This window comes from Salmo salar, chromosome 20 (genome assembly GCF_965601325.2).
Source record: "Salmo salar chromosome 20, fSalSal1, whole genome shotgun sequence".
Lineage (NCBI taxonomy): Eukaryota > Metazoa > Chordata > Actinopteri > Salmoniformes > Salmonidae > Salmo > Salmo salar.
This window is the reverse complement of record NC_138310.1, coordinates 19,785,379-19,807,786: the sequence shown is the minus strand read 5'-3', so window position 1 is coordinate 19,807,786 and position 22,408 is coordinate 19,785,379. Positions and strand designations below refer to the sequence as shown.

General features: G+C 44.4%; 2 protein-coding genes across 8 annotated transcripts in view; both read left to right on the top strand.

The window, feature by feature from the left end:
* LOC106580217 (uncharacterized) overlaps positions 1–16,643 on the top strand; it is a 44,353-nt gene extending 27,710 nt beyond the window's left edge. For all 7 annotated transcript variants that reach the window (XM_045703056.2, XM_045703052.2, XM_082966270.1 and 4 more), the window contains 7 exons: positions 2,608–2,723; positions 7,911–8,076; positions 8,165–8,336; positions 13,142–13,281; positions 13,423–13,565; positions 13,705–13,794; positions 13,986–16,643. In XM_045703056.2, the coding sequence (XP_045559012.2) occupies positions 2,608–2,723; positions 7,911–8,076; positions 8,165–8,336; positions 13,142–13,281; positions 13,423–13,565; positions 13,705–13,780 (813 nt within the window). In that variant the 3' untranslated portion in view covers positions 13,781–13,794; positions 13,986–16,643. The remainder of the gene's footprint in view (positions 1–2,607; positions 2,724–7,910; positions 8,077–8,164; positions 8,337–13,141; positions 13,282–13,422; positions 13,566–13,704; positions 13,795–13,985) is intronic.
* Positions 16,644–19,211: 2,568 nt separating this feature from the next.
* On the top strand, positions 19,212–21,796 carry LOC106580254 (beta-crystallin B3). Its single transcript, XM_014161074.3, has 6 exons — positions 19,212–19,278; positions 20,048–20,146; positions 20,342–20,460; positions 20,635–20,767; positions 21,094–21,236; positions 21,390–21,796. The coding sequence occupies exons 2-6, from the start codon at positions 20,072–20,074 to the stop codon at positions 21,631–21,633; spliced, it is 714 nt and encodes a 237-aa protein (XP_014016549.1). The 5' UTR covers positions 19,212–19,278; positions 20,048–20,071; the 3' UTR covers positions 21,634–21,796.
* Positions 21,797–22,408: the final 612 nt, after the last annotated feature.

Genomic DNA, 22,408 nt, shown 5'->3' with positions numbered 1-22,408 from the left:
CGCTGTTTATGACTTCAAGCCTATCAACTCCCAAGATTAGGCTGGTGTAACCGATGTGAAATGGCTAGCTAGTTAGCGGGTGCGCGCTAATAGCGTTTCAAACGTCACTCGCTCTGAGACTTGGAGTAGTTGTTTCCCTTGCTCTGCATGGGTAACGCTGCTTCGAGGGTGGCTGTTGTCGATGTGTTCCTGGTTTGAGCCCAGGTAGGAGCGAGGAGAGAGACGGAAGCTATACTGTTACACTGGCAATACTAAAGTGCCTATAAGAACATCCAATAGTCAAAGGTATATGAAATACAAATCGTATAGAGAGAAATAGTCCTATAATTCCTATAATAACTACAACCTAAAACTTCTTATCTGGGAATATTGAAGACTCATGTTAAAAGGAACCACGAGCTTTCATATGTTCTGAGCAAGGAACTTAAACGTTAGCTTTCTTACATGGCACATATTGCACTTTTACGTTCTTCTCCAACACTTTGTTTTTGCATTATTTAAACCTAATTGAACATGTTTCATTATTTATTTGAGGCTAAATTGATTTTATTGATGTATTATATTAAGTTAAAATAAGTGTTCATTCAGTATTGTTGTAATTGTCATTATTACAAATAAATAAATAAATATCGGCCGATTAATTGGTATCGGCTTTTTCGGTCCTCCAATAATCGGTATTGGCGTTGAAAAATCATCGGTCGACCTCTATCATTTTGGATTAAAATAAGAGAGTGGGTGTTATAATTAACTAGCCTACATTTACATGATTGATGAAAGGTCTCTCAGGTCATGTTGATGTCTGTGATGGTGTAATCGTGGCAGGCTGTTATTATTCAGAGCTGTGATGTCTGTTTGGTCTAACTTTCCAAGGGGCCTCAAATTCTTCAGCCACATGTCAGGTTGACTGACAATCTCCCTTGGTGGTCAGCCCTTTTTCTCCTTCCATTCATCCGCTCATTGTTCTGTCGTTTCCCTTGACGCACCCTTCCTGTCCACAGATGGGGGGGGCTCATGTTAAGGAAAAGTCAGCTTCACTACCACTCGGATTCAAAACCACAGCCAGAAGGAAACCTATTTACCAGATAAGGTGCCTGGCAGGCCTGCTCTGTCCTTGTATCCAGTGGATTGCTGATAGCAGAGCCTACACCCTCACATTGTCAATACTGAAGGACTTTCAGCAGCACTAATAGTCAGCCAGTCCATGTTATTTCTTAACCCTCTCAGTCTTGCTGCTATTGTTTGGTTGACAGGTAACAGTAGCCTCGGGAGTGGCAAACACTAAGTGAGGGTGTGTTTGGGTGTGTCCATCCATGTGGATATGGTAGGTGTTCACGGAATTTAGATTACGGGAGATTTTCTTATTGAATGGAACATGCTTAATCCTGTGCATTAGCTGTGTTTACAGACCCTTCGGGCCGAAATTCATTATATTTATTATAAAGGGGTTTTATGAAGTGTGACTGTTTTTTGACATATCATAAATAATTCCTGCCTCAGACAAGACATGACAAGGTCTCTACTTTGTTGCTATTGTTACTATTTTTCTCAATCAAGGCCTGGAGTTGATAAAGGTAGCTGTACTCGAGCACTGACCCAACCTGGTCTGTTTGAAAGGCTAAGCATGTATCTGGATTAACCTGCCTGTTTAATTGTCATGTGACCAGCATGTTCAAAGCTATGGTTGGAACTGGAAATCTAATACTTGTTTAACAGCTAAAGCCAGATTTGGCACAGAGAGATCACGGTGTGGATTTGAAAACCAGCCTATGCTGTGATTGTAGAGAGGCATCATATTTAGGGCTGTTAAACCTGGAGAGGAGGAGGTATACTGCTTTCTCAGATGGAGGGAGTTTCTCACTGTTCATCCTGGCCTTCTTTCTTCCTGTCAGGAAAGGCATTGATGATGAATGACATCCTGTACTGTTGGTCTGTTTCTCTCGCTCGCTATTTTTCTCTCTTTCAATTTCTCCCTCTCTCTCTGGCCCTCGCTCTCACTCCCGTGCAGTGACAACCAACAAAACACCTATTACATTTCCTTCCATCGTTCTCTTTAGACAGCCTATTGTGTTGTGGTGCATCTGTACAGCACGATGCCATGGAAATCAATAGAGATCACGTAAGTTCAGCGAGATTTCTCTGCTTGTGTGCGTGCGCTCACAGTCTTGAATGCATACACAGGAGGAGTGAGTGGTATTAGGACAGTGTGCCCTCTGTAGCATCCTCATTAAAAGAAACACGGTTCAGTAGAGAGCAAACACAAAGTGGCTCACCAGTCTCTGTCCTTGTCGCTATGAGCTCATCCCATTACCTCTCATTATCCTGCTCACCCACTGTAGGTCTGGCCCTAGACACAATACATGGTTATTAGGACCAGCACCTCACTCACAGACACAGCTGGCCAATTGTCTGTTACTGTAGGTTGGGTGGGGCTTCAACCAAGAGCCAATAAGAAGCCTTGATATTTTTATTCCGTCCAGCAGAGATGAATCCAGTTCTGTCATATTGGAATCTGTTTTCTCTGACCTTCTAATGATATTCCAATGGTACATACACTTCTACTCCTTTTTGACTGACTTGTCATTTTCTCCCTGTCCATCTCTCTCTCAGGAGCAGTTGAAGCAGAGTGTGGATGGTGAGGAAGAGGGGCGAGACATAGACACACTGGTCCACGAGACAGACAGCCAGTATGGGACCTGGGAGACAGGACTGCGCACTGACGATAGGTGAATACACACACGTGGCTGCTGTGGCCTGGGCCAACACCCGTGGAACATGATGTGCTCCTGTTTTTGGTTACTAATATGCGGGACCTCATTCCTCAATATGATTACTAATTTTCCCTGAGGCTGTACCCTGGTATCAGGACATCCCGACATCGCTGGTTCTGAATGCCTCTCAAATTGTGCCGATTCATTTCTCACTCTAAATATACAATACTCGTTTGAGCTTGAAATTTAACACTGCCTGGATCGATAAGTATTGAATTTGTGCACTCTATCATGTGTTCTGCTTGCGCAGGATTGACCTTTTCGACAAGGTCCCTGAGCCATGTTATATCCAGCCTTCTAAATAGGGCAAAGTGGATAGTTAGCCCCAGGAACTGATTCTCTGCTGTCCTACCATTATGGCTAATGATAGTAATCTCAACATAAATCAAATAACATTTTATTTGTCACATGCTTCATAAACAACAGGTGTAGACTAACAGTGAAATGCTGACTTATGGGCCCTTCCCAACAATGCAGAGGAGAAAAAAAAGGTAAATAGAAAAATAACACTAGGAATAAATCCACAATGAGTAATGATAACTTGGCCATATACACGGGGTACCAGTACAGAGTCAATGTTCAGGGGTACGAGGTCATTGAGGTAGATATGTACATTATAGGTAGGGATAAAGTGACTAGGCAACAGGATAGATAAAACAGTAGCAGCGGCATATGTGATGAGTTAAAAGGGCAAAAGGCTCAATGCAGATAGTTAAATAGTTAACCAATAGCTAACCGGACTAACTATTGAGCAGTCTTATGGTTTGGGGGTAGAAGCTGTTCAGGGTCCTGTTGGTTCCATACCTGCTGCATCGGTACCGCTTGCCGTGCAGTAGCAGAGAGAACAGTCAATAACTTTGGTGGCTGGAGTTTTTGACCATTTTTAGGGCCTTCCTCTGACACCACCTGGTATAGAGGTCCTGGATGGCAGAGCTTGGGCCCCATTGATGTACTGGGCAGTACGCACTACCGTCTTTAGCGCCTTCAGATGCCAAGCAGTGATGCATCCAGTCAAGAAGCTCTCATTGCTGCAACTGTAGGACTTTGAGGATCTGAGGGCCCATGCCAATTATTTTCAGCCTCCTGAGGGGAGGGTGGCATTGTCGTGCCCTCTTCACAACTGTGTTAGTGTGTGTGGCTCATGATAGGTCCTTAGTGACGTGGACACAGAGAAACTTGAAGTTCTCGACCTGCTCCACTACAGTCCCGTCGATGCGTGCTCGGCCCTCCGTTTCCTGTAGTCCACAATCAGCTCCTTTGTCTTGCTGACGTTGAGGGAGAGTTTGTTGTCCTGGCACCACACTACCAGGTCACTGACCTCCTCCCTATAGGCTGTCTCGTGATCAGGCCAACCATAGTTGTCGTCAGCAAACATAATGATGGTGTTGGAGTCGTGCGTGGCCACGCAGTCGTGGGGAACAAGGAGTACAGTAGGGGACTAAGCACGCTCCCCTGAGGGGCCCTCCTGTTGAGGGTCAGCGTGGTGGATGTGCGGCCCGTCAGGAAGCCCAGGATCCAGTTGCAGAGGGAGGTGTTCAGTCCCAGGGTCCTGAGCTTAACCTCTATGGGCTAGGTGGGACGCTAGCGTGCCACCCGTGGTGCACTCCATCAACAGCAGGTGCATTTCAAGAGCGGCAAATTTGAATCCAAATAAATGTCAAAATTCAAATTTTTCAAACATACAACTATTTTACACCCTTTGAAAGATAAACATCTCCTTAATCTAACCACGTTTTACGATTTCAAAAAGGTTTTACGGCGAAAGCATAAATTTAGAGTATGTTAGGACAGTACATTTACAAGAGTTGTGTGTAATGTTTTGTCAATTCAAAGACCGGGTCACCAAAACCATAAAACCAGCTAAAATGATGCACTAACCTTTTACAATCTCCATCAGATGACACTCCTAGGACATTATGTTAGACAATGCATGCATTTTTAGTTCTATCAAGTTCATATTTATATCCAAAAACAGCGTTTTACTATGGCATTGATGTTGAGGAAATCGTTTCCCTCCAATAACCGGCAGTCAAGTCAGCGTCACAAATTAAATAATTAAAATTAGAAAACATTGGTAAAATATTATATTGTCATTTAAAGAATTATAGATTTACATCTCTTGAACGCAATCAACTTGCCAGATTTAAAAATAACCTTACTGGGAAATCACACTTTGCAATAATCTGAGCACTGCGCCCAGAAAAATACGCGTTGCGATACAGACTAGACGTCATGTTGGGGAGATCTAAAATCGAAAATACTATGTAAATAATCCATTACCTTTGATTCTCTTCATCAGATGTCACTTCCAGGTATCACAGGTCCATAACGAATGTAGTTTTGTTCAAAAAAGCTCATCATTTATGTCCAAAAATCTCCGTCTTGTTAGCACATGATCTAAGCCAGCCGGACTTCTCGTCATGAACGAGGGGAAAAAATATATTTCCGTTCGTTCAAACATGTCAAACGTTGTATAGCATAAATCATTAGGGCCTTTTTTAACCAGAACATGAATAATATTCAAGGTGGACGAATGCATACTCTTTTATAACGTATTGGAACGAGGGTACCCAACATGAACTCGCGCGCCAGGTGTCTAATGGGACATCATCGTTCCATGGCTCTTGTTCGGTCAGATCTCCCTCCAGAAGACTCAAAACACTTTGTAAAGGCTGGTGACATCTAGTGGAAGCAATAGGAAGTGCCAAAATATTCCTCAGCCCCTGTGTTTTTCAATGGGATAGGTTTAAAGGTAATACAACACATCAGGTATCCACTTCCTGTCAGAAAATGTCTCAGGGTTTTGCCTGCCAAATGAGTTCTGTTATACTCACAGACACCATTCAAACAGTTTTAGAAACTTTAGAGTGTTTTCTATCCATATATAATAAGTATATGCATATTCTAGTTACTGGGTAGGATTAGTAACCAGATTAAATCGGGTACATTTTTTTTATCCAGACGTGCAAATGCTGCCCCCTAGCCCTAACAGGTTAATGATGAGCTTGGAGGGCACTATGGTGTTGAACACTGAGCTGTAGTCAATGAACAGCATTCCCATGTAGGTGTTCCTCTTGTCCAGGTGGGAGAGGGCAGTGTGGAGTGCAATAGAGATTGCGTCATCTGTGGAGGCAATATGTGAATTGGAGTGGGTCCAGGGTGTCTGGGATGATGGTGTTGATGTGATCCATGACCAGCTTTTCAAAGCATTTCATGGCTACAGATGTGAGTGCTATGGGGCAAAAGTCATTTATATAGTCCATGTGCCCAAGAACATCAAGGTAACCTATGGTGGTCTGCTTGAAACATGTAGGTATTACAGACTGGGTCAGGGACAGGTTGAAAACTAGCTAGCTGGTCAGCGCAAGCTCTGAGTACATGTCCTGGTTATCCGTCTGGCCCCGCGGCCTTGTGAATGTAAACCTGTTTAAAGGTATTACTCACATCGGCTACAGAGAGCTAGATCACAAAGTCGTCCGGAACGGCTGGTGCTCTCATGCATGGTTCAGTCTTTCTTTCATCGAAGCGAGAATAAAAGGAATTTAGTTTGTCTGGTAGGCTCATGTCACTGGGCAACTCGCGGCTAGGTTTCCCTTTGTAATCTGTGATCGTTTGTAAGCCCTGCCACGTCCAACAAGTGTCAAACGGCATAGTAGGATTCGATCGTAGTCCTTTATTGACGTTTTTACTGTTTGATGGCTCGGGGGGTTGTAGCGTGATTTCTTATTAGTGTCCGAATTAGTGTCCCGCGGCACCTCTAGCCATTAGCTCAGTGCAGATGTTGCCTGTAGTCCATGGCTTCTGGTTGGCATATGTACGTACGGTCACTGTGGGGACAACGTCATCGATGCACTTATTAATAAACTCAGTGACTGATGTGGTAAACTCTTCAGTGTTATCAAATGAATCTCAGAACATATTCCAGTCTTTGTTAGCAAAACAGTCCTGTAGTTTAGCATTCGCTTCATTGGACCACTTCCATATTGAGCGCGTTACTGGTACTTCCTGTTTTTAGTTTTTGCTTGTAGGCAGGAATTAGGAGGATAGAGTTATGGTCAGATTTGCCAGCTGGAGGGCGAGGAAGATGGGTTTCTGTGTGTGGAGTAAAGGTGATCTAGAATTATTGTATTTTTTTAATTCGACTCATTGCACAGGTGTCAAGCTATTAAAAATGATGTAACACGGATTTCAGTTTCCCTGCATTAAAGTCAATGGCCACTAGGAACGCTGCCTCTGGATGTGCATTTTCTTATTTGCTTATGGCGGTATACAGCTCGTTGAGTGCCGTGTTAGTGCCAGCGTTGGTTTGTGGGAGTAAATAGACAGCTACGAAAAAGATGGATGAGAACTCTCTTGGTAAATAGTATATCATAAGGTATACTAACTCCGGTGAGCAAAACCTCAAGACTTCCTTAACATTGGAGATTGTGCACCAGCTGTTGCATATAACACCCACCAGCTTCTCTTTCAAGTCACAGGCACAGTTTCTGATATTGAAATAAACAGATACTATGGTATCTATAGGTACTAACTGTACAGATACAATAGCATCCCAGCCCTCCTGACACTGTGTGGTCAAGGAGCAGTAGCTCAGTGAAACCTGCTTTACTTTTCTCCAGCTCTCAAAAGTCTCTCTCAGCAGGCTGGCGTACCACTGACCTCCTGTGGCCAGGAGAAGGTATCACAGCAACAAACTCCACACAGGTTGAACATCTGGATAATGTTTTGTAGAAATGAATGGATGCTGTAAGAGTTTCAGATAAGATATGATATACGTGACTATGAAAATGCAGTGGGTCATTGTCATATGAATCCAACTCTCTGGATGGAATAATCACCAAATAGTATGGTCATGTACAGTATTGTGACTCAGCAGTGTTTGCTACCTTCATTCTGAAATGAGGAGCTTGTGGTCAAGTGGAGCAGGAGTCTGCCCGGTCATCCATTGTGTCTTCCAGTACATCCTCTATGAAATCTGATGCCCGTTCCTACAGTAAACCCAGACAGGAGAATATGACTCAGCCACACAGAGCTAGTAGACACTGTACCTGTCACGTTGTTCTCGCAGTGGCAATGGCTGCATATAATAAAGGCTTTTAGGAAGGTAGCCTAAAGTACTAGTCATGTCTGTCCTTCCTGTAGCCTGACTCCTGCCACGCCCACCTCAGACAGCAACCTCAGCCAGTCGCCTAGGAAACCCATTCCACCCCACACACCAGGGGAACATGCCCCATACAGCGACCTGGACACTCCAGATGGCTTCTCCCCCTCGGTCCAGCCCGAGATGCAACTACTCCCCTTCCCTGAGGTAAGACTGACACCAACTTTTTAAAAGGACTTATCAGTATAACAGTCAGATTTGCTTCTCGTGTTTATCTGTTTCTCCCTTTCTCCAGGCCTCTACCATCCTGCTGGACTCCAGTGCGCTACGCTCCAGGGTGCAGCTGAGTAAGATGCGGGGGCCACGTTCGCGCCCCTCCAGGGTGGCTCGTCAGACTGCTGCTTTGTCTGTACACCCTGAGGGACAGACCGCACCCACTGAGGACTGGCGCTCCCGAGACTCAACAGGTCAGGCTTGGACTCTGTTCTCATGTAGACACTCTGTCATATCTCCAGGGCATAAAATGAACTCCCACCACCCACCAAATGCGGGTAGATTTTGTTATTGGCGGGTTGGAATGTCTATTTCACCAGCCACGTTGGTTTCATATCTGCTAATCGCACAAAGAAATTTGAATCCTATATCCCACCTTCCGTAGCAACACTGCCTGCTTTGTCCTCAAGGTTTTTGTCTATTTACATTTTTGTTCCCATTTTTGTTTGTTCTTCGATGTTAGTTTGAGTTTGCTTTAACTGTTACCTAGTCAGATTCAAAATCTCAGACACACATGATACCACTCATGTGGCCATGTTACCACGGTAACCTGCTGCCCTTACAGGGGCAGCTGAACATTTGTCTCGTGGTGAAATTCCTGTTAAAAGACTCGGGGCACAAAAAAACGGAAAGAAATTGAGCAATATAAAACATTACTTCTTACTAATACAATCCTTGTTTTAGAAACATTACAAAGCATGGTCATTTTTTTATGTAATTATGGCAAAAAAATAGTTGGGCTCATGGCTCCACATTAATGCTTTTCCTCTTGTCCGGGACAAGTAAAAAAAAAAGTGCCTGACAAGAAGAATATAGATTTGAGTCGTCCGAAACGTGGCACAAATCACAATATCATACAATTAGTCCGATCAGAATTGGATCAGAGAGGCCAACATTGGAATAATATTCAAATCTTTTTTTCATGTACATCAATAAAGACCTAAGTGCTACAGCCTCATGTCCAAACTGATGCTGACATGAGGGAGGCGCCAAAGTTTAATGAGACTTTTAATTCATAAATATAGGCTAAACGCCAGTCATGTTTGACACATATAATGGAGGATAATTAACATGAACATCTAATTGGCTGTTGACCCGATGCACGGTTTATTTAGATCAAATGATCATAAGACCGGAGATCACATCACCCACCTTGAGTCTGAGTGGAGGCAGTCAGCATTTTGAAACTATTTAACCATAAAACATTCAGGTTTTAAACAATTAAGTTTGTCATTTTGTTAAGAATGTCTTGCCTTGTTTCAAAGTAGCCTAGCCAAAATACAACCATAGGAATGTTGAGGGAATTATTTTATAAACACTCAATATGAATTTTTTTCATGTTCTATTGGTTTTCAAATCAACTTTATTTCATTGTCCTGCAGCCAAAGGCAAAATCCTATTCATATTAGCATCCATGCTAGTTGATGCATCTTTGGATCTCTCCTCTTATATTTCAAACAGATATTTTCATCTCTGTCACATGAAACCGCCAACGCGTGCGTTGCGCTTTTGAGAATGGTGTTTTCCTGTTAATTGCATTTGGTAACATTTTGGCATAGCCTCCAGCTATGTGCGCATTTTTTAGCTTTTAATATGAAGACATACAACTTTTTCAACATTTTAAGCTAAAACGGTCTGATCTGTTGCATCAGCCTTATGCTTTTTTAATGGGCAGTGGTTGTATGAATTTTGGATCTGTTGTCCCAGAACTGTCCCAGAGTCTGTTTTAAACCGGAGACTAGTCTTTGGACACGTTCCGAAATGGACCTGGGGCTTTTCCACCCAGACCAGACATGCATAAATAAAAAATTAGAATATAGAGAGAGAACCGTGCCCAAGGACAACTAGACCCATTCCGTATAGACCTGGTTGAACCCAGACCGGGTCCAATCAGAGTGAGAGAAGCAGTACAAAAGTCATTTTTTTTAAGCTACTTTATTAACCAGAGCTGATACAGCGCGAGAGGTGGGAGAGAGGTACCTCTAGCAGGCAGGGGAGGGGCCATACTGTGAGCGAGTGACATGAGGAGGGAGGGCGAGACAAGAGAGAGCAATCAACCAAGCCAACTCGCGCTGTAGTAGACTAATAGCTGCCACAGCTAGATTATTAATCATCATATATGATTACGGAGTAGCTGTCTTGGACTGCATCAAACCGGAACAAGAAGCTAGTTAAGCTAGCTAACTGATGCTGCAGTGCATGTGCTTTCTCATCCTACAGTTACAAACAGGGGAGCCGTCAGGGATTTTGGCCCCATGAAAAGATCTCACATTGGGCCCACCACCACTGGCCACACCAACCCTGTGCAATTGCTGTAACCACACACCTCCAGAACCCAATCGACCCATCCAAAGCTTTAAATAACTTTACCTTTGCAACTCTCTTGTAGTCCAATATTTACTGTTCGATATTTACTGACAGTGAGTTGTGAAAATATAACACTGTGCAGACATGCAGGCAACATTCTGTGGAATTCACAATTTGATGCAAGACTGATACCCTCTAAGAAATGTGCTAAAGGCCATCTTTTAGTCTAAATGTCATTTTAATGTTAACATTCTTGAATGGAAAATTCTCTTAACGGTAATGAATAACTTAAAATAAACAACTTAAATGTACATTAACCTCTTCAATTAAAATACATTAACATAACAAACTAAATAATAAATTCTGCAGCAGATTGTTGAACTAAGTATACATACCAACTAGAAAATAAGCAGCTGTAAAAGTGGAAATGGAAAACAAAATGGGAATGAAAAGAACTGATGGTGGCGCTAGAGGAAAGGTCAAGTGGTCACCAAATCAATAGGTTTCTTCCACTTGGGGTCTTGATTGTGCACAAATGTTATGGCAATCCAGCCAATACTTTGAGATATATCTTGTTCTCAGTCTTGTTCTCATCCTGTGGGCATCATGTGTGTAGTGATCCAATATCCATAGCCATGCCATTTAACAGCATGGCAATATTGCAAATGCTGTCCTGGGACATAGTGGAGCTCAAGTAGTTTTAAAAAAATCAGTTTTAGTTTACTGAAAGCTCTCTCGCTTTCAGAAACAGTCACAGGCAGTGTGCAAAATATATGTAAAGCAACTCACACTTCTCCAAAAATGCTTTGCAGCTGCATCTTACAAATTGCATTCAGGAGACCAAGAGGGGACAAGTTAGGGGGGAAAGTGGCAGCATATACAGTGTTCAGGTGTCTTACTTCATTTTGAAACTCAGGTGAAAGATCTCTGGAATACTTCATGATCAGTGGTTGGCACACAGAAGGGACTTTATCCTCACTAATCTGCCCAACTTTCAGAACAGCAGAAAATGATTCTACAATTTTTGCAGTGGTGTGGAACCTATTGTCCAAGTCACTTATGATGATGTCCATAGCAGTAAAAACACTGTTCTGAAACACCGCTGCTGCACTGTCCTGAGCTAACTCCTCTTCAGAGGTCTCACCATGGAATCTCTTCCTTTCCTCTGGTGGCTGTGTTCCTTGCTAAATTGAGTTGCAACATCCATTTGTGTAGCAATCAGTGTTGCCTCAGACAGGAGAGACTCCCATCCATCTCTAAGAGCCTGCATCTCTTCCTTTAAGGCTCTGATATTGGCTACCTCTGTGTCAAGTGAGCTTTTTCCTGACTGGAGAATCACATTCCTGTCCTCAATGCATTGCAGTACCTGCAATTATGCCAACTGACATGTCATTCAACACAATGCTGCTCACCTCCTTCTTCAGTTGGGAGTAGGGCTTGTTCAGGGGGATGGGGAGACAGGGCTTGTTCAGGGGGATGGGGAGACAGGGCTGCTGAGCCTGAAGCTGCATCTGTTGGGCCTGACACCAGGCAGGGGGAGGGACAACATTTAGTATGAATAGCTTGCTAAAAGTTTGCCTGCATTGATTAAATGTCGACTAAGATGAGCAAAATGTAAACAGAATTTTCTGAGAAGATATTAAGTAACTGATGTTAGGGGAGCAAAATGATCCTATTTCACTATGGACTAAGCTAACAGGTTCATTTCCACCACTCACAGACTACACCCACCTTCCTTTGTGAAACATTGGGTGACATACTGTCGCCCTTTCTTTTCTCTCTCCTGTCTTTCTTTTCATTTTTGGAAGCCAGATTTTTCTTTAGGAAGCTGAGACATGATGCTCCACCAGCACTCCTCACTCGCAAGTACCGTTCGCGCCTGGTTTGGGGTCAGGACCGAACCATTTCCTGTAAATAGACAAGTCATTTAAAATTATACATACCCGTGACAATCATATCAGATCCGATCCAGACCTGTGATATTATTTATAATTCTGGATCCGGACCGGGTCTCGGGTATTCGGAGACAGGTGGATCTGTGAAGACCTCTACCATAGAGATATATTTTTTTATCCTCAAAGGGACAACGGGACACCCTTAATTTTGAGCCCTGATTGGAAGTATTTTAAGAGACATAAAAACTATTTGGTTGTAATTGTAAGGTTTCAATATTTTAAATTATTAATATTTCATAGGTTATGAAGGGTGGCTCACCACCTCCCAGGAGAGCCTTAAAGGGGCAGTGTTGTATTTTGAGACAGGCTTGAATATGCAAAGAAGCCAATAGGCAGAGTGTAGCCTACAGTTATGTCTGATTCTCTATGGTAAAAAAAATATAATGTATTTTATTTTGTAAAGTGGTTCCTTGCATCATACAATTATGTAAAAATTGTGTTGCATACCTTTTTTGCCCGAAGGATAAGTGGCTAAAAAAGTTAATTTCAAGGCCTGTGGCTGGTAAGAAATCTGAGTGGCTAGTAGATTATTTTTATCTTGCTGGTGTACCAAAAAGTACATTTTAGGTTTATCTCTCTATCCAGTACCTTTCGTCCGCACACCTTTTAGTATGGATTGAGTCAACCAGTTAGACTGGAGATGTTCTTAGATGGTCAAAGATCCCGGTAGACTTCTGAATAACCTATTTGTTATGATTGTGAAATGATGTACTCAGAGAGTGTGTTGTCCTCTACAGAGGACAACATTGAGTCTTCCAAGCAGGAGGACTCAGACTCTGAGGAGCAGGAGAGGGGAGCAGACCCCCGCTCTGCTGCTGCCTCCTCCCAGCCCCAGAGAGTCGCCCTCTTTCCTGGGATGGACCCCTCCGCTCTCAAGGTGAGCCTCCCCAAGAGAAATAGATGTTGTCTGGAAGGCAAAGAGTTGACCAGGAGTGTAAATGTAATGTTGTCACTCATACTGCTGTGAAAAATGTGCCTTTGATATGTTCTCTTGCTGGTTTCTCCCTCTGTTTGGCAGGCCCAGCTCAAGAAGAGAGGAGACTCTGACAATCAGACAGACGGAGCCTCCCCATCTCCCTCCCAGCTGTCCCGTTCTCCTAAATCCCCCTTCCTGCCCCGGGCGTCCCGTGTGCTGCCCCCCTCCGGAGGGAAAGAAAATGGGTAAGATGGTGACCCTGTCTCCTCCCTCTGTTCAGCCTGGATCTAATAACCCAAACCAGGGATTGTTGAGATGGTACATACTTCTGGTCTGACTATTTGTAATGATTGTGCCTTCCTTTGTCTGTCTGTGTCTTCTTAGGGAGGAGGCCTCACCACAGTGGCTGAGAGAACTGAAGTCTAAGAAGCGCTCGAGTCAGTATGAAAATGACAGCTAAGTGTGAATGAGCAGGTAAGCTCTTCTCACAATGTTCCTCACACGGTGAATCATTCTTATCTACTTTCATAGGGTACTTGTTCCCTAGGCAATAGACGTGACATTTTTCCACATTTTCAGAATTGGACAATAATATTAAAGTGTCTGTTTTGCAAATAACCCTAAAATGCTGATGGTTTGTTTCCATTTGCATCCTCCCTGTGTAGGTTGCCTTAAAACTGAATAATCTGGTGGAGAATTGGAGACAGAAGCCTTAACCTTTGACCCTGAGAAGATGGAAACTCTGCTGCTGACATTGTAATTTGTCATCTGTTTGTTCATTTTATCTGTTCTCTTCCTGCCTGGGTCACATGCATGGTGCCTTTTTGCAGACAACCTCGGTCTTATGGATGAAACGGCCCAGGTTAAATATCTGGCTGCTCTGCTCCGTTTGTCCATTTTCTTTGCATAGAGCCACTTTACCCTCTCACCTGACAGGGGAGACTACGGAAGGGGGGGAAACCCTTTCTCTCCTGTCAGGTTGCATTTCAGGACTGGTTAAACTTGTGGGACCACACGCCTCTTGACCTGGAGGTGCTTCAATAAGCTGGAGGACAGTCTAGTACCTCCACAAGATATAAATGTATTTCTTTTTTTTAAATGTATTTTTCAGGTTCGTCTACGCGTTACATTTCTGTGTATCTATCAGTCAAGGGGTGTTGGTAATAGTCAACATAGGATAACATTTCTGATTTTATTTTTTGTCATTGATCATAAAGAACAAAACACTGCTGAACTAATGTTCAGCCAGGCTGTATATTATGTGTTAGTAATAAATATGGTATCTAATCATGAAATATTAGATTTGTGTTGTTGCTAATTTGACAGATGAATCATAACATGTCCGAGTGTTTAGTTTTGTACGGAGAGCATTGCAAGTATCACTCCAGCAGAGGTTCCCAAGCCCATTCCTCTGATGAACTGACTGGGAACCTGTTGTGTTGACCTAATGCAGCCCCTTTTAACTGATGGGGGAAGAAAAATGCTGTGGGTTCAGTGTCTTTTCAATCATAATGTCTGAATATCTGTTTCTATCGGTGTTTGTATTTCTTAAGGATCCCCATTAGCTGCTGCCAAGGCAGTTATATACAATTAAAAAAATAACACTTTTCACAACACATTGTGTTCCCTCAGGCCACTACTCTACTAACACATATCTACAATACAACGTCCATGTGTACGTGTGTGTAGAGTGCGTGTGGGGTGGGAAAGGTGAAGAGAAGGGTTAATCACATTGGAGGACTCTCAATTACACACACACACACACACACACACGCACACAAATCAGCCTGTTCTTCCTCCCTTTACCTTCACTTACCTCTTCAGTGTAAGATCAAATGATTGTGTGTAATAGTGATGGATGAGTGCGTAAGGAAACCGTGATGGATGAGTGCGTAAGGATTGCAAGGAAAATGGTCTAACTGTATGTGTTACCAATGAGCCATACATTCAATGTGCACTCCCTGGGTTCTGCAACATCTCCCATTTAGAGAGAGATTTTACCCACTTATTCTTTTATCGCTACATCACTGTTGACAACATGTATGTGCATGTACAATCTCAAGTTATTTTCCGTCACACTTTGCTCAGACACTGAATGGACACACCAAGTAGCAGTGGTACAATCATAGTTTGGATATCATGGATTCATCCACACAACTGTTATGGTCCCATTGTGCACATGGTCAGTGCAGCGATGTGGATGTATAGTGGAATGGTAGGAGTATGGCTTCCACTACTCCAGTGGGGAATATGAGTAAAGTATATGGTTTTGAGATGAGGGTGGGTGGTTATTTTACCCTATTTTGCTGCACAAGACTATTTTCACCAGTTGTTTTAGAGCTCAGAGCTGACTTAGGCCATTCCCCTGACCATGTCAGCCATGCCCCTGACCATGTTAGCCATGCCCCTGACCATGTTAGCCATGCCCCTGACCATGTTAGCCATGCCCCTGACCATGTTAGCCATGCCACTAGCCATGCCCCTGACCATGTTAGCCATGCCCCTGACCATGTTAGCCATGCCACTAGCCATGCCCCTGACCATGTTAGCCATGCCCTGACCATGTTAGCCATGCCCCTGACCATGTTAGCCCTGACCATGCCCCTGACCATGTTAGCCATGCCCCTGACCATGTTAGCCATGCCACTAGCCATGCCCCTGACCATGTTAGCCATGCCCCTGACCATGTTAGCCATGCCCTGACCATGTTAGCCATGCCCTGACCATGTTAGCCATGCCCCTGACCATGTTAGCCCTGACCATGCCCCTGACCATGTTAGCCATGCCCCTGACCATGTTAGCCCTGACCATGCCCCTGACCATGTTAGCCATGCCCCTGACCATGTTAGCCCTGACCATGCCCCTGACCATGTTAGCCATGCCCCTGACCATGTTAGCCATGCCCCTGACCATGTTAGCCCTGACCATGCCCCTGACCATGTTAGCCCTGACCATGCCCCTGACCATGTTAGCCATGCCCCTGACCTTGTTAGCCATGCTGCACTGTCCCACTACTTCCGTTAAGCACTTTGTCAGTTAATGCACTACAGCACTGACCTGTGCACTGGCTATTCTGTTATACATCCCACCTTCCACATGTTCATAGACCGATGTTGGAATGCAAGTGAATGTGTTGATTGGATCTTTGGAGTCGTTGTCCCTATGGTGTCCATGGCGTTTCACTTTGTCATGACTTTTGTCAGTTTGAGGGTTTATTTTTTTTCTCTCATTTTATTTTTTAAAATAAAATATGTATTTTACATTGTTTTAATGCCAGTGTCCAAAATTGTAACTTCTTAATAAAATGTACTGAGTTGAGCTTCTCACTGATTTAATTATTGGGATAAATGTTACTTCTGCATTTCAGCTCAGACCCACCCTCTCCAGTCTGCAGTATTATGAAGTTCAATTGGTGTGTCTATTTTTGTTGTGGGGTATAACAGAGGTCGATAGTGTTTGGTGTACCGGGTATAACAGAGGTCGATAGTGTTTGGTGTAGGGAAGTATAGGAGAGGTAGTTTCTTTTGGTGTGGGGCGGTATAAGAGAGATGGAGGGTCAGGGTATGGTAAATGAAGTATTCAAAATATTAAGAACACCTGCTCTTTCCACGACAGACTGACCAGGTGAATTCAGGTGAAAGCTATGATCCCTTATTGTCACCTGTTAAAAAAATAATATATCAAATTTATCCATGCTTTTGACATTTCTAGGTTAGAGCATTGCAGTAGTCTACTTTCTGGCTACCTGGATAAATCACTAAATAAACTTCAGTTAGTGCTAAACACGGCTGCTAGAATCTTGACTAGAACCAAAAAAAAGTATCATATTACTCCAGTGCAAGCCTCTCTACACTGGCTTCCTGTTAAGACTAGGGCTGATTTCAAGGTTTTACTGTTAACCTACAAAGCATTACATGGGCTTGCTCCTACCTATCTCCGATTTGGTCCTGCTGTACATACGTACACCACAGTCACAAGACGCAGGCCTCCTTACTGTCCCTAGAATTTCTAAGCAAACATTTTTATGGAATGGTCTGCCTATCCATGTGAGACGCAGACTCGGTCTCAACCTTTAAGTCTTTATTGAAGACTTATCTCTTCAGTAGGTCCTATGAATGAGTGTAGTCTGGCCCAGGAGTGTGAAGGTGAACAGAAAGGCATTGGAGCAACGAACTGCCCTTGCTGTCTCTACCTGGCCAGTTCCCCTCTCTCCACTGGGATTCTCTGCCTCTAACCCTATTTCAGGGGCTGAGTCACTGGCTTACTGGTGCTCTTCCATGCCGTCCCTAGGAGGGGTGCGCCACTTGATGGTATTGAGTCACTGATGTGATCTTCCTGTTCGGGTTCGTGCCGTGGCGGAGATCTTTGTGGGCTATACTCGGGCTTGTCTCAGGATAGTAAGTTGGTGTTTGAAGATATCCCTCTTGTGGTGTGGGGACTGTGCTTTGGCAAAGTGGGTGGGGTTATATCCTACCTGTTTGGCCCTGTCCGGGGCTATCGTCGGATGGGGCCACAGTGTCTCCCGACCCCTCCTGTCTCAGCCTCCAGTATTTATGCTGCGATAGTTTGTGTCGGGGGGGCTAGGGTCAGCCTGTTATATCTGGAGTATTTCTCGTCTTGTCCTGTGGGAATTAATCCCCCCCACCCCCCACCCAGTCATCCTGTTGCTCCAGTTTCAACTGTTCTGCCTGTGGCTATGGAACCCTGACAAGTTCACCGGACACGCTACCTTGTCCCAGACCTGCTGTTTTCAACTCTCTAGAGACAGCAGGAGCGGTAGAGATACTCAATGATCAGCTATGAAAAGCCAACTGACATTTACTCCTGAGGTGCTGACCTGTTGCATCCTCGATAACCACTGTGATTATTATTATCTGACGCTGCTGGTCATCTTTGAACATCTTGGCCATGTTCTGTTATTATCTCCACCCGGCACAGCCAGAAGAGGACTGACCACCCTTCATAGCCTGGTTCCTCTCTAGGTTTCTTCCTAGGTTCTGGCCTTTCTAGGGAGTTTTTCCTAGCCACCATGCTTCTACACCTGCATTGCTTGCTGTTTGAGTCTGGGTTTCTGTACAGCACTTTGTGACAACAGCTGATGATTGATTGATAGACGAGGGGGAGGAGACGGGTTGAAGAAGGATTTTTAAGCCTTAAGACATGAATTGTGTGCCATTCAGAGGGTGAATGGGCAAGACAAAATATTTAAGTGCCTTTGAATGGGGTATGGTAGTAGGTGCCAGGCGCACCGGTTTGTGTCAAGAACTGCAACGCTGCTGTATTTTCCACGCTCAAGTTTGGTATGTGTATCAAGAATGGCCCACCACCCAAAGGACATCCTGCCAACAACTGTACTAAGCATTGGAGTCAACATGGGCCAGCATCCCTGTGGAATGCATTCGACACTTTCTAGAGTCCATGCCCCGACAAATTGAGGCTGTTCTGAGGGCAAAAGTGGAGGGGTGTAACTCAGTGTATGAGGTCAACAGGACATAGTGAAAGGACGTCAATGTTAGGTTCGTTTTTGGTGAATGGTTTGGTTCCCCATTGTGAGTTTGGTGATGTTATTGGGGAGACTGGTGAAGAGGTTCGGTTATGTCTAGACTGCTGGGTGTGGTTAGAGTGTATGCGTGGGAGAGGTGTGAGCGTGTACCCATTTGTGCTGAGTGGGGCTGTTTGCTGAATCCTCTTGGCTCCCTCTCTGTGTGCCCACACACCACGCACTGGCAGCCAGGCAGACGGGCAGAGGAGCGTGTGCCAACACATCTGCCTATTGAGAGGCAGCGTTATGGACACAATGTGAGCGACAGACTTGCTGTATCAACAGCTCCCCCTTTTCTGCTGTTGTGGCCAGAAATAAACCATAAATACCCCCCCCCTGCCCTCCAACGGCTCAACCCCAAACACCAAGTGACACACAGAGAGAGAGGCGACCAATAACACAGCAGGCATATCCAGGTAAAAACAGCTTGGTTCTGCACAGCAGGATAACCAGGGTTTTCATTGACCTTTGAACTTTACATGAAAAGGAGACTCCACAGCCATGGTTGTTGACAGGGATGGAGAAGGACAGGTTTAATGGAAGGGGTAGGAACTAGCGTTTAGTATATTAGAGTGAGCTGAGTTGTTTGTAAAACGGCATATGATAGGCATTGATAGGTTTGTAGAGTTGGTTTAGATAGAATTTGGTATTCTTAAATGTTTTTATTATAAAGGTACGATTGAGGAAATGAGGAGTTTGCAGAATAGAGTATTATGGAATGTGTATTGTTTGTAGAGCTAGGTTTGATCGAGTCAGGGTGTTGCAGAACTGGTTATGATACAGACTCAGGCTTGCAGAGTTGTACATTATAGACAGGGAAAGATGGAATCACTGGAGCTGAAATGTTGTGCATTAGGGTATGAGAATAACATGTATCTTCATGGGGGATGACTCTGGGCCCTAGTTATAGCCTACAGTCAGCAAAAACTCCTGGCCCCAGGACAAAGTTAGGGTAGATAAATAGTGGCCTCCTGGAGATAGAAAAGGTAGTACGCAGCCCTCAGGTCCTTATCCTCGGCTCAGTCTGCACCAAAGTGCTCTTCCACTGTCTGAAGTGGACGCAAATCTTGACTGATTCAAAGGAGTAAAATGATGCATTGATACTGAGAGGACTGATGGTCATCATTGTGAAATGAATGCCATGATGGTCGTCTGTGTTTCTCCTGTCTCTGTCTCTCCTGATAGAGGAGTAACCAGTGGAGCAGGAGGATGTCAGAGCAGCAGAGTGCCCCGGAGCAGCTGGCTGCAGGGAAGAGCCAGGGTGGAGCAGGAGCAACTTACAAGGTACTGTATCGTCTCCTCTGTTGTCTGTGTTTTTCTCCCTATACTCCTGTGATCTTTCTCTTCATTTCTTTTTCCCTCCTTTGCCCACTTCTCTATTTTCTATCTGCCCTCTTTGTATTCCTTACTCCCCCCACATCTTTAAATTGGCAGCTTTACTTTGACAATATCTCTCTTTCCTCACTCTCTCTGATCTAGGTGGTGCTGTTTGAATTTGAGAATTTCCAGGGTCGCAAGGCTGAGTTTTCTGCCGAGTGTAAAGATGTTTCAGAGAAGGGCTTGGAGAAGGTGGGCTCTGTGCTGGTTGAGTCTGGCCCGTAAGTACTGGTGCATTGTCATTCACAGACACACACTTTCTTACACATAATGAACGTGTTTTCAGGCTCAGGTTAAATGTTGTGTTAACGAAAAAAGGAATACTGCATCTCTGTTACCGCATACGGCCAAATACAACATTCTAACAGCCTCCTCCTTCTCCTCTCTCCTGTCAGATGGGTGGGGTATGACCGCCAGGGGTTTGCAGGTGAGCAGTTTGTCCTGGAGAAAGGAGAGTATCCACGCTGGGACACCTGGACCAACAGCCAGTACAGCTATTCCTTCTGGTCCATGCGGCCTCTCAAAGTGGTAGGTAGCACTTACACAATGTCTCAACATACTCACTGACCATGTTAACATGTACACCATCTCACCGCTCTTCATTCCCTACCAATCTCAATCAACATTCTCTTGCCATTTCAGCGCGTATTTAGCCTCTCAGTACTCCCGTGTTTATCTCAACACTCTTTAACCATTGCAGAACGCCGTGTACATCTCAACAGTCACTTCTCAGCAGACAGCTCTCATTGACTATCTGAATACTCAGTGATTAGCTCAAGCCTCTATCTCAAGAGTCAGCTTTCAGTTACCAGCATAACACTGTGTGTGTACGTCTCTCAATTTCTCCTCTTTAGGATAGTGCCGAACACAAGCTCCATCTGTTTGAGAGTCCAGGCTTCACTGGTAAAAAGATGGAGATTGTTGATGATGACGTTCCCAGTTTGTGGGGACATGGTTTCCAAGATCGCGTAGCAAGTGTCAAGGCTCTCAACGGAACGTAAGAGCTCCCTTTCACCCTCTCTCAAGTTCTTCCTGTTTCACCTGCTCTCTCTCACACTTTGTCCTTTGGTATTTTGCTGTTTCTTTCATGTCTCACTTCATGTCTCGTCTTTCTTCTCCTGTCTCATGTCTCTCTGTTCCTTTGTTCTAGATGGGTTGGCTACGTGTACCCAGGCTACAGGGGACGGCAGTATGTGTTTGAGCGTGGAGACTTCAAGCACTGGAACGACTGGGATTCCCCTTCACCTCAGATCCAGTCTGTCCGACGTGTGCGTGACATGCAGTGGCACAAGAGGGGGTGTTTCACCATCCCTGCTCCTACCCCTGACCCAGCTCCTGCCCCTGCCCCAGCACCTGAACCCCCTGCCCCCCCTGCCGCCGCTGGGGCCAGCTGAAGAGGACTCTGATCCACCTCCCCCCACTGAGCCTCTTCCATGAGCCTCTTCCTACCATCAGTGCCTGCCCTCTGCCTCATCCTAACCATGGCAAATGCTGCTCCCGCTTAGTGAGAAGTGCTATGTATGTTTTAGTGGCGAATAAAGTTTGTTTGACCAGAAATTGATTGTGTTTGTTGGTGCTGTTTCTATTGTTGGTACAGGCTTAAGAATGGACAGAGATAGGCCTACTTCTTCATCTTATCATATTTCTCAGATGCCAAATCACTGGGTCTTGTTTGCAACGAAACTGTCCCTGTTTGCAAATAATTACATCTGAGACATCATTAGGAATCTGAGCATGGTAGTTTCAAAAGTTAGGATTACCTTTCGAACAGTGTAGGTTCTAGCGTAAGCTTTAACTGCTGGCTACTCTTCTGTGGCTTAACCCAACGAGAGAAGGTCACAAGTATTTCCCTGAAAGCTGTCTGGGTTTAAACATATTCTATTGAACAGAAAGTGAATAGTTGAATCAATTGATTGTGGCAGAATTAGATTACTTCTCATTTTCTTGTCTCCTTGGCTATAGAAGGTTGTAGCTCAGCCTTTGAATGTCAAGGAAATTAAACAATAATATCCCCATATGCATCGGAGTCACGTCTTTCCTGGGTATTTTACATTTTGTTTCTAGCATAAAGCATCACGAACCAATGTACACCGAGTATACCAAACATTAGGAACACCTTCCTAATATTGAGACGCACCCCCTCCACCCTTTTGCCCTCAGAACAGCCTC